This window comes from Nipponia nippon, unplaced genomic scaffold (genome assembly GCF_047370975.1).
Source record: "Nipponia nippon isolate SJK-2023a ecotype South Korea unplaced genomic scaffold, ASM4737097v1 scaffold_2, whole genome shotgun sequence".
Lineage (NCBI taxonomy): Eukaryota > Metazoa > Chordata > Aves > Pelecaniformes > Threskiornithidae > Nipponia > Nipponia nippon.
Window position 1 is genome coordinate 27,336,429 of NW_028262336.1, and position 12,729 is coordinate 27,349,157.

The window sequence follows — 12,729 nt, forward strand, 5'->3', positions numbered from 1 at the left end:
TCATTCCCATTTTTACAGTAATAGTATTTGATAAACAGTGTAGTTTAGCATTTCTCCATTGGAAGAAGAGAGAAAGTGCCATTTTGGGGGGGGGGGGGGGACCCACAAACTGTCAGTGGGAAATACTTTTTGTAGCACATGATTTTTTTTTTATTTTGTTGTTGTTTTTTTGGTAAAATGAACAAAATGTTCTGATTTCAGGGATTCTGAAATTAGAGCATGTCTAAGAAAATGTCTTTTATTAGAAAATACTGATCCACTGAAAAAGAATCTCCTTGCAGATACACTCCATCTAGTTAAAATGTCCATCTAAAAGACTATCTTAGACCAGAAGCTGAAGTTAAGGACCAGGGAATGTGATGAGGGAGCTGAATTATGAGGTCGAACTGGACCAGAATTTCTCACTTACTTTCGGGTTTTTCTTGTTTAAACAAACAAACAAACAAACAAACAACCCCTGTTGACATGTCAAAATTTCTATCCTGCAGGAAATTCTGATTTTTTTTTTTCCATTCTGATAATGGTTTTGGGCTCTGTCTTAACAGCTATTTAACACAGTTACAAAGAATGACACTGGAGAGTATTTCTGTGAAGCCTCCAATGGGATTGGATTATCTCAGAAATGCTCAGTGAAGCGAATGCAAGTTGGTATGTGTCAAAGAAAATCAGGGCGGAAAACAGTCTTGCAATAGGAATAATTTTATTGCATGATGCAACTGAGAAGCTAAGACCAGACTGAATTATATCGTTTTGTTTGATGATGGCATTTTGGGGGAGGAATAATAATAATATGAGTTCCTTATATGTAGTTGCTGTGGCTACTTAAGGCATTCCTTTCTTACAGCACAAACATAACTCACTGCATTTCACAGAAAAGCAGCGAGTTTAGTACCTTAAAATTATTGCGGTAGCCAGCCTTTAGGTTGCTAAACACCGATCTTCACAGAAGAGCAGTAGAGCCTTAATATTTCAGAATGCTTTTGTGGAAAGTGTACAGGATACTGTGGCAGTCTATGGGGTTATTTTCTGTATGAAAAGCCTCCCTTTTGAGATGCATTCATGTGAGATCTTAATGTAACAGATCAGAAATTTAACTGAATGACCCATTTATACCTGCCAGAGGAACAGTGAACAAGTCAGTGTATCTTAAAAAAAAAAAAAAAATCCTGCTGCCTGTTTCTTTTCCACTTGCACAGCATAGGTGAAGTGTAACATCGGTTAGCTAATAAAGAATTTAGCAAAGGTTGGAGGGGCAGAGTCTATAATAACCCAAAATGTATGAATGTTTTCGCAAAATATAAAACTAGCTCTTGCAGATGTGATAGGAAAGCAGATGGTAACAAATCCTAACAAATACTGCACAGAAGTTCATGTCCAAGTATTCCGTAAAGCAATTGTCTGGTGCTTTCTTAGACCTTAGCTGAAAATCACTGTATCGTGGCTTTTAATGCATTCCTGGTTGATTCTGAGCAAGCGTTCCACAAGCTACCAAGATAGAATCCCTCTGTTGTGGAAATATTCACCAAAGTCCTAAATTGCTGTCAACCAATGCACAAAATTTGATACGTTTGGGGGTAAAATTCCCAGCCATATATTAATGTGTGCTTAAAGTCAGGATCCAAAGAAGTCATTGGACATATAACAAAAACCATGAAAATATTTCTGCTTGTTGATGTTTTTGTTTTTCCTAAAATGGATGATTGTCTGAAGCTCTTAGTGATTATATCAGGAAATGGGCATGGGTCATCACCTTCAAAATAAAAATGGCCAGATGTTTCAGTACCCCAGTCTAGACTTTAACCTTAGACATATGGGCTAAAATATTCATTGGCCTTTATTGTGTTGAATTTTAAAAGCCTTGCTGTTTAAAAATAAAAAAGCATTGAATTTTAAATAACTCACCTGAAGAGTTCTTCAGGACTGGGACCTGACATTGCCATCAGCTGTTTCGGTTATTTTAGGCAAACTAACTATATGAAAACACTTGTTTTAAGACTTTTAAAGATTTCAAGATATTTTCCCTTAGAGACATATGACTTGAATAATACTTATTGGGGGTAGGTATAATGAGGAGTATGTATCCCTCAACCCCTCTTATTCTTTCCTTGCTTTTGACCTGAACTAAGCAGTTGAAGTGTATCAAGCACTCCTGTTAGTGTGGCTGTGATACAGCAGTGCTGTTGGATTGCTTAGCTACATCTAAGTGTTACCAAGTAACTTCCGCAGCTTGGGCCAAAGACCACCTATACATACAAAAGGTGCCTGTAGTAATTAGGGAAAAAAATCCAGCCAATTTTTACAACTTAAAACATTGGACTTATGTTTTATAATTACAGATGACCTTAACGTAAGCGGTATCATCGCTGCTGTAGTATTTGTGGCTCTGGTAATGGCATTGTGTGGCCTTGGAGTATTTTATGCCCAAAAAAAAGGCTACTTTACAAGTAAGTAAAATAAAATCACTCCTTCCTCATGTCAAAAAAAAAAAAAATGTCTGTACTTCTGTAACTGTAACATGTCCTCCTTTTCGTGAAGGCTCTAACTCCATGGTACTAAGGCTAAAGAGCATTACAACAGCAACTTTTTGGTGCAGACATTTTTATTCTGACAACTTCCACTGCAAAAGATACTTCAAGAATGACACGGAGATGTTTGTGCAGTTGCATAAGGCTACCAAACAGCAACCTAGGGAAGGCAACGAGCCGAACCCTGGTTCCTGGAGCCTCTCCGCTCTAGTTTTGAGAAGGAATGGCAAAGAAAGGCAACATAAAACAAGCCGTGCAAGTTCACTTTCAGTCTAAAAGGTCTGAGCGGCTGAGTTCTGAAGGGGAAACTAAATTACTGGCTCCCTCTTCTGGGTCGTGGTGAAAGTGCAGGTGAAGAAAGTTTGCTTTTAAGGATTGCTGCAAAAAGCTCGAGACCAAGCAAGCCTCTCTGTAGCGGTTTCACTAGTGCCTGTAGAGCTCAGCACAGCAAGAAGGGATGCCAAATGCCGGGGTCTGAGAAGGTCCCCTGCCTGAAAGCAACAGGCTAACGGAGCTGCTGTTAGAGTCCATGTTCACTTGGAAGTTCATTTACCTTTGAAAGCAACCTTACCTCTTTCCATTTAAACTCACTGCACCAAAAAGAGACGTTTCTGTTCAGAAACTCCTTCTAGAAACTGAAGAGCTGAATGAGCTATGAATAACTATTTCAAAGAACTTTAAATCAGCTAAGGAAACTGTTCTTGTGCTAATTCTTTTTTTTTTTTTTCTTTTTCAGAGGAAAGCTCTTCCCAGTAAGTACCTTGATACAAGTAGTACACAAATCCCTGCAAACTTCATTTATATTTCTGATAGTTTAGTAACTGTGATGATCGTTTAAGGCCTTTCTCCCATGGTTCTTGCACAGTGGCTTTTTTGAACGCTGAAATAAACCTGATCCTACACACCAGCTGGTTCCCTTATTAGAACCAGTGTGCTGGTCAGAAAATGAATTAAGCATTATTACTGTGATAAATGGGCAGAGATGTGTCTTTTTACATAGTTATGGTTTACACTCCTAACTCAGCTACATGCATGCATTTGTCTCCTCTTCAAACTAGACAAAAGACGATCAGAACCAAATTGAACTGTCCTCATATTCCTGTCTACAGATTATTTCAGGAAATGTTTTGCAAAAATATGACTGGTGGAAACTTTCTAAGTATGTCTGGTCTACTCCTTTGATATGGATTTATTTCATGCACTTACATTTCTTAGTAGCAAGTCAGAATTCCTCAAGCTATTTTAGTGCTCCCACACAAGGCTAAAATTGTGTGCTTCATTGGAGGCTAGCCTCCAATTTTTTTTTTCTTTTAAAAGTTTGTCTTAGCACTTCTAGGTAATAGCAGGTAAAAAAAAAAAAAGAATAATGTACTAAAGAGAAATACAAATATTACTTTAAAATACTCTGAGATTTATATTGGCTACGAACTAGACAAAAAGCATAACTGGAAGACTTGAAAAGACAAGCTAGGGAAGGCAATTTGACAGGGGCTCATGCGATAATGACCACTATCTACAAGTATTTGATGGATTTGTTATTGTTACTTTTTTCTAAGAAGGGAAAACCCTAAGGATTGCTGGAAATCTGGAAAAATGCATTCATAAATAAGGTTCTCAAAGGGTTAAAACACCAGAAAAGTCACTATTTAACCTATGTTCCTTTCCTGTTCTGTTAACAGAAAGAAGACCAACTATCAATCTACGAGTGAGAAGGCAAGCATTTTGCATTCAGTAGTGTGTTTAAAAAGTTTTAGATGTCTTCAAAATTCCTTAGATCTGTGGTGTTTTTGCACACATACATCCCCCCCCCCATACCTGCCAAACCATCCATGCCATCAACACCTGGAGACACCTTCTCTCTGTTTGCATTTACAGCCTCCTATTACTCAGTCTCAAGTGCCATACACCTACAGCACCTTGCTCCATACTTTGCCATCTTTACCACACTAACCAGGTTTTTACCTGGTTGTCTTACCTTCTTCTTCCTACGTTTCCCTGTTCTATTAGCTTCTTTCAGTCTTTTTCTTTCCCATTTTTGTGATTATTTTCCCTCTATCAGATAAAGTAGAGAGGTAACACCTTTGCACTATTTGGGAATATCATCTCTATACTGTCCACTTAATGATGCCATTTTTTGTGAAGACTTCCACTCTGCCTTGCTTGTATGTATCAGTTAACCAAGGAAACTAACTCAGGCACAGTCCAAGGCAGCAGTGAGAGAAAGACTGGGCCTTAACTCCTCGGAGATTAATGTGGGTCAAAAGGCTTGACTAAGTATAGAAGCTAAACTTACTACTTTTTTCCCCCCTTCCTCATTGAGAGGGCTCAAGGGTTTTAACTGCACGTACATTGCTCCAGCTTTTCAGATCAGTGCAGAAAGAATGGAGCTCCAGCGAAAGCTTCAACTAGGAGCAACTTAATTTCACTATCTATAGTTTAAGGCTACATTAGTAGCCTTAAAAGCTCGCTGAACGCCACCCATTTCTTTAACCAAAACAACATACTAAATAGCATAAGCTTATTCCTTCACCTAGTATGTATATAAGAAACTGAGTGAGGCCAGCTACCTGGTTGCTCTGAGTGGGAAGGAGCAAACTTTGAAAAGCTGTGGTATCTGTTGATCAATATTAATGCACTCATGAATCGGATGCTCACCAGAGCTGATTGATACTTGTACGTTTTAATAGGTTGTTACTTCTATTCTGTGTAGCAGTGCTGCAGACCTCCCTTTTCCAGAAAAGAGTAAAAAGTTAACCAGCAGTGCTTCAGACCTGCTTCTTTTCAATCTCCATCCCTTAGTTTCTTCAAAATGTACACTAAATGTTAATCTGGTTAAAATCTTTGAACTACTACTTATGTAACTTTCTTTGCTTCATTTAGGATTTCAAGCATACCAAGTCCTTTGTTATTTAGAAGATTTCAGCCTCTGTGAGGGACATCAAATGACTACTTGTTATACAAAAGTATCAAAGGGATCTTTTGACCTCTACTCTGTAAATACCGTTTCCACGTACTACATGCTGAAAATAGAAACTGCCCGTGTTTAGATCTAGTCAACCTGTCTGTGACTGCTTTTTTAAAAAAACAAAACCCAAAAAAACTTAACTTAAAGATAGAACTAAATTGAATATGTAAGTCAACTTGTGTGAAGACTTCTCATTTTGTCCATGTATACCTGCAGCAATACAGGATTCACTCTTACAGCTTGGAACAATCTATTCAAATAACTTTGAAAAGTTATTAAAGTTATTAAACCTTTAAGTTTAATAACTTCTGAAAAGTTATTCAACCACTATTTCTACTACTTATGTCTCTACCACTGTCAAGGGCTCAAACTCTCCTGCAATTCTGACGTGTTAGTACCTTGACATTGCCAAAGCCATCTGTAAGTAAGTGCATAAGTAGTCATGCAGACGTAAACTCACTATCCTGACAGAATAAAGCTTCCTGTAATTGAGGCTCAAGCAGTGTTTTATTGTATAATATAAAATGCCTACAGCTTCTCTCCCAGAAGGAACTCTCTCTCTCTGTAGACTGTCTATGTAATTTCACTCTGAAGAAAAATCACGCCAGTACAACTCAAGCTGTGGTATCTGGACCCTAACTGTTGAAATGTCACAAATAAATAATTCCTCAGAACCTGAAGTGTTCGTGTCAATAGTTCAGTTACTGAAATTTAAATCTCACCACCTCATTGACAGGTTTCAGTTGCTTCTGTAAGAATAACACTTCATCATTTGTGTGTTCATTGATGCAGTGTAAAATTAGTGTATTTGTGCCTATGCTTTTGGCTGTGCAGGTCCATCACTACCATAGGGCTTTGCTACAGATTTAGGGTTTGTGGGTTTTTTTTCTGCAGCAGCTTTTTGGATGTAACAAACCCAGAAAAACACATAGTTCCTTCTTGGTGTATCATTATCAGTGTTATAACTTCTCAGCACCAAAATGTAGCTTGGCAAAGGAATTTTGCAGCTAACATCATTAGAAACACTACTCAGATGCCTCAGTCACTTAAAGAACTGACGATCACAGCTAACTGTGCTCACCATGAAGAAGTTATTCACACTTCTGAAATCAAACTGAAACACTGCATTTATTAAGTTACAACTGGTGCCATGTTCAGCAACTCCATTGATGTACACTGCTGTTTGCTGCACAACCTACAGAGATCACTTTGGAGTCTCCTCAAAGTTGGGCTCTAAAGGAGGAAGGGGAGAGAGAAAAAAAATCATATTAGTCTCTTTTTGTTCCAGCCTCAAACACCACAATTCATCTGTTATTCAAAGAAAAGTAAAGATTAAGTTGGCAAGCTAAAGCAAGCTCTTGTACATTGCAGTCTACACCATCACTTACTTCTTATCAAGGCTTGATTGGAGGTGGGCAGCACTAAAGAATAAACTACGCTGGAGACAGGTCTTTTCTACCTTGGAGGAATTATGCATAAGGTTTAAGACAGACACGCACCTTAGTAACATTCTGCCAAAACAGCTTTTAGCAGTCAACCAGAACATTACTGGACATGACACTAGTATTTCCAACACAGCTCTGATATAAGAACAAGTAACCAAGCTCTTCTCTCCTCTTGATTAGTATCTTATAGCTGATTAACAGAATGGAGCGCACAATTTCAACTCCACGCAGCAAAAGTGCTCTCCACATACAAACACTGAGGAAGGAGTTCTTGATGTCAAAGGTACAAACTCAGAAGGGTTAGAGCTTTTGACAGGTGGGCTGTTAACGCCTGTTCTCCTTGCTACAGAGTCTGAGAGGTAAGGCTCAGCTTATCATAATCTTCACTAAGACAAAAAATCAAGTATCTAGCCACTTAGTCTTGAAAACTTGTTGAAATTAGATTAAGGACAGGCAACAGTGGTAAAAAAAACATGGTCTCACAAATTTTGCTTCATTATGAAAAAATCCTAAACTTTAATATGTATTGTTTCACATACTACATAGAAATAAAACTGAATATAAAGAAACCACATCCCTAAAACTGGGGAAAAAAAGAGAAACGCCACAGATCCTACGTTACAGGTGATCTGTTTAATTTGCACCAGTAACAATCTGACACTAAATTCTTCCTTAATCCAACTGAAATACCACCAAAACCCAAAACATTTTTAGGTGTGTTTCTAGTCTAAATTAGAATTTCCAGTTTTTCTGATCAGGATTACAAGTCACTGACTATGGTTGCTTGACCTTGGCTGGCTGCCACACGCCCACCAAGCCTCACACTCCCTCGCTCCGTCTCTCCCTCCCTCCACAGGAGGGCTGACAACAGAGACAGCGTTTTTCACCCTTTTTTATATATGTTGTCACAGAGGCACCACCAGCATCGCTGGCTGGCTCAGCTGTGTCCTGCAGTGCGTCCATTTTGGAGCCAGATGGAACTGGCTCTGCCTGATGTGTGGACGCCCCCGGCCTCTCCCAACAGAGGCCACCCCTGCAGCCCAGCTACCAAAACCTTGCTGCATAAACCAAATACACTGGCACGTTCAAAAGATCGCTGAATCCCAGCTACCAGCTGCTTATGAGAAAGACAGCTTACCCCTCACAAAACCTGACGTTAGCTAAAACTGCAAGTAAGCAATGAAGACGTTGAGCTGTACTTACATATGCAAGCAAAAGAAACAAAGAACTATAGGAATGAGCCTGTCTGTAAAAAAATTAAGTTGCCTTTATGTCCTAAGGCAGACAGACTGTGCAGTTTCTTTGCGTTCTTGATAAACCAGTTGTCACAAGCATTCTTCTTGTCGTAATCAATCTGAGTAATATGGAAACATGCTAACACAAACTAAGAGCAGTTAAACAGAGGTCATATCCAAATAACTGAAGAAAAAAGTTTTATATAATTTAGTCACAAAGTAATAAGTAACAAAGTTAAGTTCTGTGTTCATTTTCTGAAATCACCAACTTCCCAGATGAGTTTACAAAATTTACAAATTGCAGTTTGGATGACATAGACAACTCATTTTCAAATTATAGTCTGCTGACCTCTTTGGGAGGATGAGAAAAAAATATAACAACAGGCCCTGCGCTATTTCTATTTGGGCTATTTGTTTAGGATCTGTGAAGGGTAATTAAGACAGCCTGATCTGACTGGAAGTTTTGTTAAGCAACAGTATAAATAAGTCCACATCTCTACTGAAAAAGGCAAATAATCAATAAAAGGAGTCAGATGGAATCAGATGTGAACTGTGCGAAAGGAGATTCACTGAAGGCATCTTACATGAATTTAATGGTCCAAATAAAAACTAAATGGGAATTAATTAAGAAAACTGCTCACTGAACATGTTCTTACTTGCAATTAGAAATTCAGTAAGTTTGTTAACTCACCCTCAAATTTAAATTCTGGAAACTTGGTTAGGTCTCCCTCACCATACGCCCGCTGAAGTCTAGCAAGGGATTCATTCATGTCCTTCTGAAACTCAGGGCCGGCATCCACAGGCCCTCCAGCTTGCCTAAAAAACATCAGAAGTTCTTATTAACAGTTCAGTTCTGAAATTTCATGCGGAAGTCCTACATTTTCATGGCCACTGACGAATTAAAAACCTTTTTGACAACCAACTAAAGTAAACCATTTAAAATACTTCCAAAAGTCAAGATATGACACCCCTTAGGGCCTACTTACCTTACACATAAACAAGGTTCTCAGGGTAAAGTACAGGCTTTCTGCTATCAATGATGAAAATCCAAGCTATGGAGGTGGCCTTTTGAGACATGAAACTACACTGAGTATCCAGGCTTCCAGGGCTCTTAGTTTCACTTGTTCCAGGTGTGATTCCTAACAAAATTGTGATTTGTACCTCTGCTATTTCTGAGTTAGCGATCTTGGTTAGCAAACCTTAACTGTTCTTGTGAAGAGAACATGTTTTGAACACTAAACAAGCAAAAAACCCCAAGAGACAGGGCACCTTGCATTCATATAGATTCAGACAGAAATTTCTTGGGATACAAATATAAAATAATTAAAATAGTAACTCTTTAGATTACCGATGTTGTACCAACACAAATATCACTTATGATTGGTAAAGCCACCAAAAATATACCTGCCTACACAGGCTAGTTTGTAGGTGCGGAAACACACATCTTCCTCCAGTAGAACTACGAAGTGGCTTGTTGCCTTCCCAAAAATAAATTACACAGAATTACTATAGTTTTAGTTTCCTGTTAAGTAGTTCATTCAAACACTACTAGAATCAAAGATTCCATTTGAATGAACTGCTTATTAACTTAAGATGTTTAATGAATCGGCCTCACAGTTCTATTAATTCTCAATTGCTTTTGGAGGCTATTTCCATTCAGCTTCTGGAAACAAGACTGAAGAATAGCTATTTTCCCCAAACAAAAAAAAGGGCGTTTTTTTTTTTCCCCCTCCTTATTTAGAGAGCACATAGATGAGTAAAAATTAACATATTAGTATGTTCACATAGTGTGCAAAAAAACTTAATTAAGTGCCTTAACTCCCCAAGAAGAATAATATCAGCTTTACTTTTTTTTTTTTAAAAGGGGAAAAAATGGACATTTTCTGTCAAGTATGCCAGAACAAGCCTTCTCACTTGTGACACTATCAAGAAGTGTGGCAGGAAAGCATACCTTAAGTATTTAGAGACCAACCTACAAAGCTAGCATATTTTAGCATTTGTCAAAACCAACATTTTTCCCCCTTTTGCCATCAGCTTTAAAATAATTTCCTTTACTTACTTGCTCTTTGTATTGTATTCTCTGATCTTGTCCACGAAGAGCTTCTGAACTGGATCGAGCTCTTTTGTCTTATTAAAGACAATAGCAGAAAGCCCTATGTTTCTGCGCAAGTGAATGGAAACAGCAGAGCGAAAAATGGAAGAAAGTCGCAGAATCTGATGCAGAATCATGATGACACTAATGTTTCAGCTAAAAAAAAAAAAAAGAAAGGCAAAACAGAAACGCAGAATTAGTTGGACTTTTTCCGGAATGTAAATGTATAAAGAAAAAACTTTAGTTCAGAGATGAGCTTTAAACCAGCAAGAATATTTACACCAGCATGCGATCTGGGGTGAGAGCTCAAGCAGCCGCTGAACCCAAAGGGCACCGCGCCACCGAGTAGGCTGCCGCACGTCCCCTTCGACTGCGCGCCGCGACCGACTTTGCTCGCCCCACCACCGAGACAAACGGGGATTTCAGGTTTTGCCTGGTTTAAAGTTACAATTTTAACCCAGTCAAAACCAGCAGCACCATCGACCGCCGGCCCCCCCGCCTCTGCCTTCATCTCACCCGCCCCGGGAACCCCCCGCAGGCGGCGGGGCCAGGAGGCTCCGTTAGCCCCCGGGGCCGGATGCCCCAAGCACAAACCGACGGAGGAGGAGCCGCCTCGCCGGCACCCACCGCCGCCGCGGGGCCACCCCGGCCCAGCTCCAGTCACCTTGGGAGAGCCGCCGCCGCCGACCCGGGCCCGCCCCGCCCCCCGCGCAATGCACACCGGGAAGCCGCCCCGTCCCGTCCCTGCGGCCCGGTGCCGCCACAGCGCTGAGCCTCGCGGCCGCGCACACGGGTCCCCCGGGGCGGCAGCGCCCGCCCCACCGCACGGCCCCGCTCAGCGGCCAAGTGGAGGGGGTGGAGAGGGAGCGCGGAAACCCCCCCCCCCACCAACCGTTACTGCCGGAAGTAGGCGAGGCGCTTCCGGGTGAGGGGAAAGGGTTGGGCGTGAGAGGCGCCGCCGGCCCCGCCCCCCGCCCGCGGATTGGCGGCGCGCGGGGGCCGCCGGGAGCTGTAGTTCCCGCCCCTGCGCGGGGGGTGGCGGTCTCGGCGCGCCCTCCCCGCCCGGGCCCGCGCTGGGCCGCGCTGCCCAATCCCGAGCGCGCGACAGCCTCCTCAGGGCGGCGGCGGCGGCGGCGGGACCCGCTGGAGCTGCGAGGGCCGCGGCCGGCGGGAGGTGTCGTGCGGCCGCTCCGCTCGGGGCCGGGGCGGCGGCGGGCGGCGGCGGCAGCGGGTGAGCGCAGCGCGGCCTGGCCTGTCGGCCCGGCCCGTGTTTTGTTTCCGTTTCTCCCCGGCGCCGCGAGTCTCATTTCCGTTTCGGGTTCAAACAACGACGAGGCGCCGCGGGGAGGAGGAGGGGGGGGAGCGGGCGGGGTGGCGGGGGGAGAACCGGGGCCTGCGGGGAGGAGCGGCCTCGCCCGGCCGCGGGGCTGCGCCGGCCCGGCTGCGGCGCCGCCTGCCCGCCCGCGGGAGGGCCCGTGTGGCGGCGGCCCCGCGGCCGGAGGAGCGGGCTGGGGCGCCCCGTCCCGAGGGGCCTCGGCGCCTCCGGCTCAGGTCGCCGCCCGCCGCCAGCGGGAGATGGAGCTGGCGGCCACCGGCTGCGACGGGGCGCGGGGAAGGGCCCCTCGGGCACCGCGGCGGAGCTGGCGCGGCGGAGGCGGGAGGAGGGTGAAGGCCTCCCGCCGCAGGTCCCGCGGTCGCGGCCGGGGGCGAGTCAGGCAGCCCGGACCGAGCTCCGTGAGTCCTCTCCGGGGCGTCAGAACTTATCTCCGCCTGTAAAAACTCATTTTAGATGAAAGCGTAAGAGGGTATTTGGCATCTTCCATCGCTTGCTTCCTGGCGTCCGGCCAGGTACGTGCTGCACAACCACTGCTCCCAGTTCGGATTTATTTTCTAACTTCTGACTGTTGATAAGGAAGAAAAACACTTGAAATCTGGCATGACTCCACCCCATTTAGTGGCCCACTGCCTTTTTCTTGCATCCCAACTGGCTGATAACTTGCAAAAGCTGATCTGTTGTTGATAGGTTGTCTGTGTTGGTATTTACCAGTTTGAATCATAAGAGGGATGGGTGGTACCAAATGTGCCACGAACAACTGAACCCACCAGAGCATCTCGGGAGCACAAATATCGCCAGTGATTGGGCTTCAGTATTACTTGATGATGCATATGGGCTCCAGTAGTTGCCCCCACTTCACAACTGCCTGGTAGGATAACAAATGCTAATTTTAGTAGTAGAGTTTGTGCCCCTATCATGATGGGCTTGTTACTTGCTTACTTCCTTGTGTTCCAGGGAAAGGAAAAGATAGATCTGAACAGAACAATGGGGTTTCTCCTCTGCCTGCAAATGCCAAACTGTGAAAGATACTGGCGTTGCACTGGGCTGTTGTGCAGGGAAAAAAAGGCTCTGTTAACAGGTGCCTTCTCTTACGTTAGTGAAGGTCTGTGTCAGGCATTATGGTTAGAGTCC

General features: G+C 43.1%; 3 protein-coding genes across 32 annotated transcripts in view; 2 read left to right on the plus strand and 1 right to left on the minus strand.

Annotated features, from left to right (window-relative positions):
• JAM2 (junctional adhesion molecule 2) overlaps window positions 1–5,582 on the plus strand; it is a 37,856-nt gene extending 32,274 nt beyond the window's left edge. For 8 of the 9 annotated variants that reach the window (XM_087759220.1, XM_087759223.1, XM_087759222.1 and 5 more), the window contains 5 exons: window positions 546–648; window positions 2,337–2,444; window positions 3,262–3,277; window positions 4,205–4,238; window positions 5,406–5,582. In XM_087759220.1, coding sequence (XP_087615346.1) covers window positions 546–648; window positions 2,337–2,444; window positions 3,262–3,277; window positions 4,205–4,238; window positions 5,406–5,438 — 294 coding nt within the window. In that variant the 3' untranslated portion in view covers window positions 5,439–5,582. Of the gene's footprint in view, window positions 1–545; window positions 649–2,336; window positions 2,445–3,261; window positions 3,278–4,204; window positions 4,239–5,405 lie in introns of those variants that run through there. The other variant, XR_015705150.1, reaches the window with a different exon arrangement.
• A 1,017-nt stretch (window positions 5,583–6,599) lies between these two features.
• Window positions 6,600–11,280, minus strand: ATP5PF (ATP synthase peripheral stalk subunit F6). Of its 8 annotated transcripts, none has more exons than XM_087759231.1 (4): window positions 11,155–11,280; window positions 10,230–10,418; window positions 8,862–8,986; window positions 6,600–6,723 (listed from the first exon to the last, which is right to left on the minus strand). In XM_087759231.1, exons 2-4 carry the CDS (start codon window positions 10,397–10,399, stop codon window positions 6,695–6,697), a joined length of 324 nt encoding a protein of 107 aa, XP_087615357.1. In that variant the 5' UTR covers window positions 10,400–10,418; window positions 11,155–11,280; the 3' UTR covers window positions 6,600–6,694. The 8 variants fall into 8 exon arrangements, with proteins under 8 accessions (XP_087615357.1, XP_087615352.1, XP_087615350.1 ...); XM_087759226.1 differs by lacking the exon at window positions 11,155–11,280 and adding an exon at window positions 10,984–11,148; XM_087759224.1 differs by lacking the exon at window positions 11,155–11,280 and adding an exon at window positions 10,927–11,148.
• A 13-nt stretch (window positions 11,281–11,293) lies between these two features.
• GABPA (GA binding protein transcription factor subunit alpha) overlaps window positions 11,294–12,729 on the plus strand; it is a 42,616-nt gene continuing 41,180 nt past the window's right edge. For 5 of the 15 annotated variants that reach the window (XR_015705148.1, XM_087759210.1, XM_087759212.1 and 2 more), the window contains exon 1: window positions 11,298–11,493. The gene's annotated coding sequence lies outside the window, so the exon portion shown is untranslated. Of the gene's footprint in view, window positions 11,494–11,717; window positions 12,111–12,729 lie in introns of those variants that run through there. The other 10 variants (XM_087759201.1, XM_087759199.1, XM_087759205.1 and 7 more) reach the window with 7 other exon arrangements.

Coding starts and splice junctions, on each gene's coding strand:
- ATP5PF (XM_087759231.1), bottom strand. CDS start 10,399: ATGATTCTGCATCAGATTCTGCGACTTTCTTCCATTTTTCGCTCTGCT. Junction 8,987..10,229: donor GAATACAATACAAAGAGCAA/GTAAGTAAAGGA, acceptor GATGTTTTTTAG/GCAAGCTGGAGGGCCTGTGG. Junction 6,724..8,861: donor TCCAGAATTTAAATTTGAGG/GTGAGTTAACAA, acceptor TTCCTCCTTTAG/AGCCCAACTTTGAGGAGACT.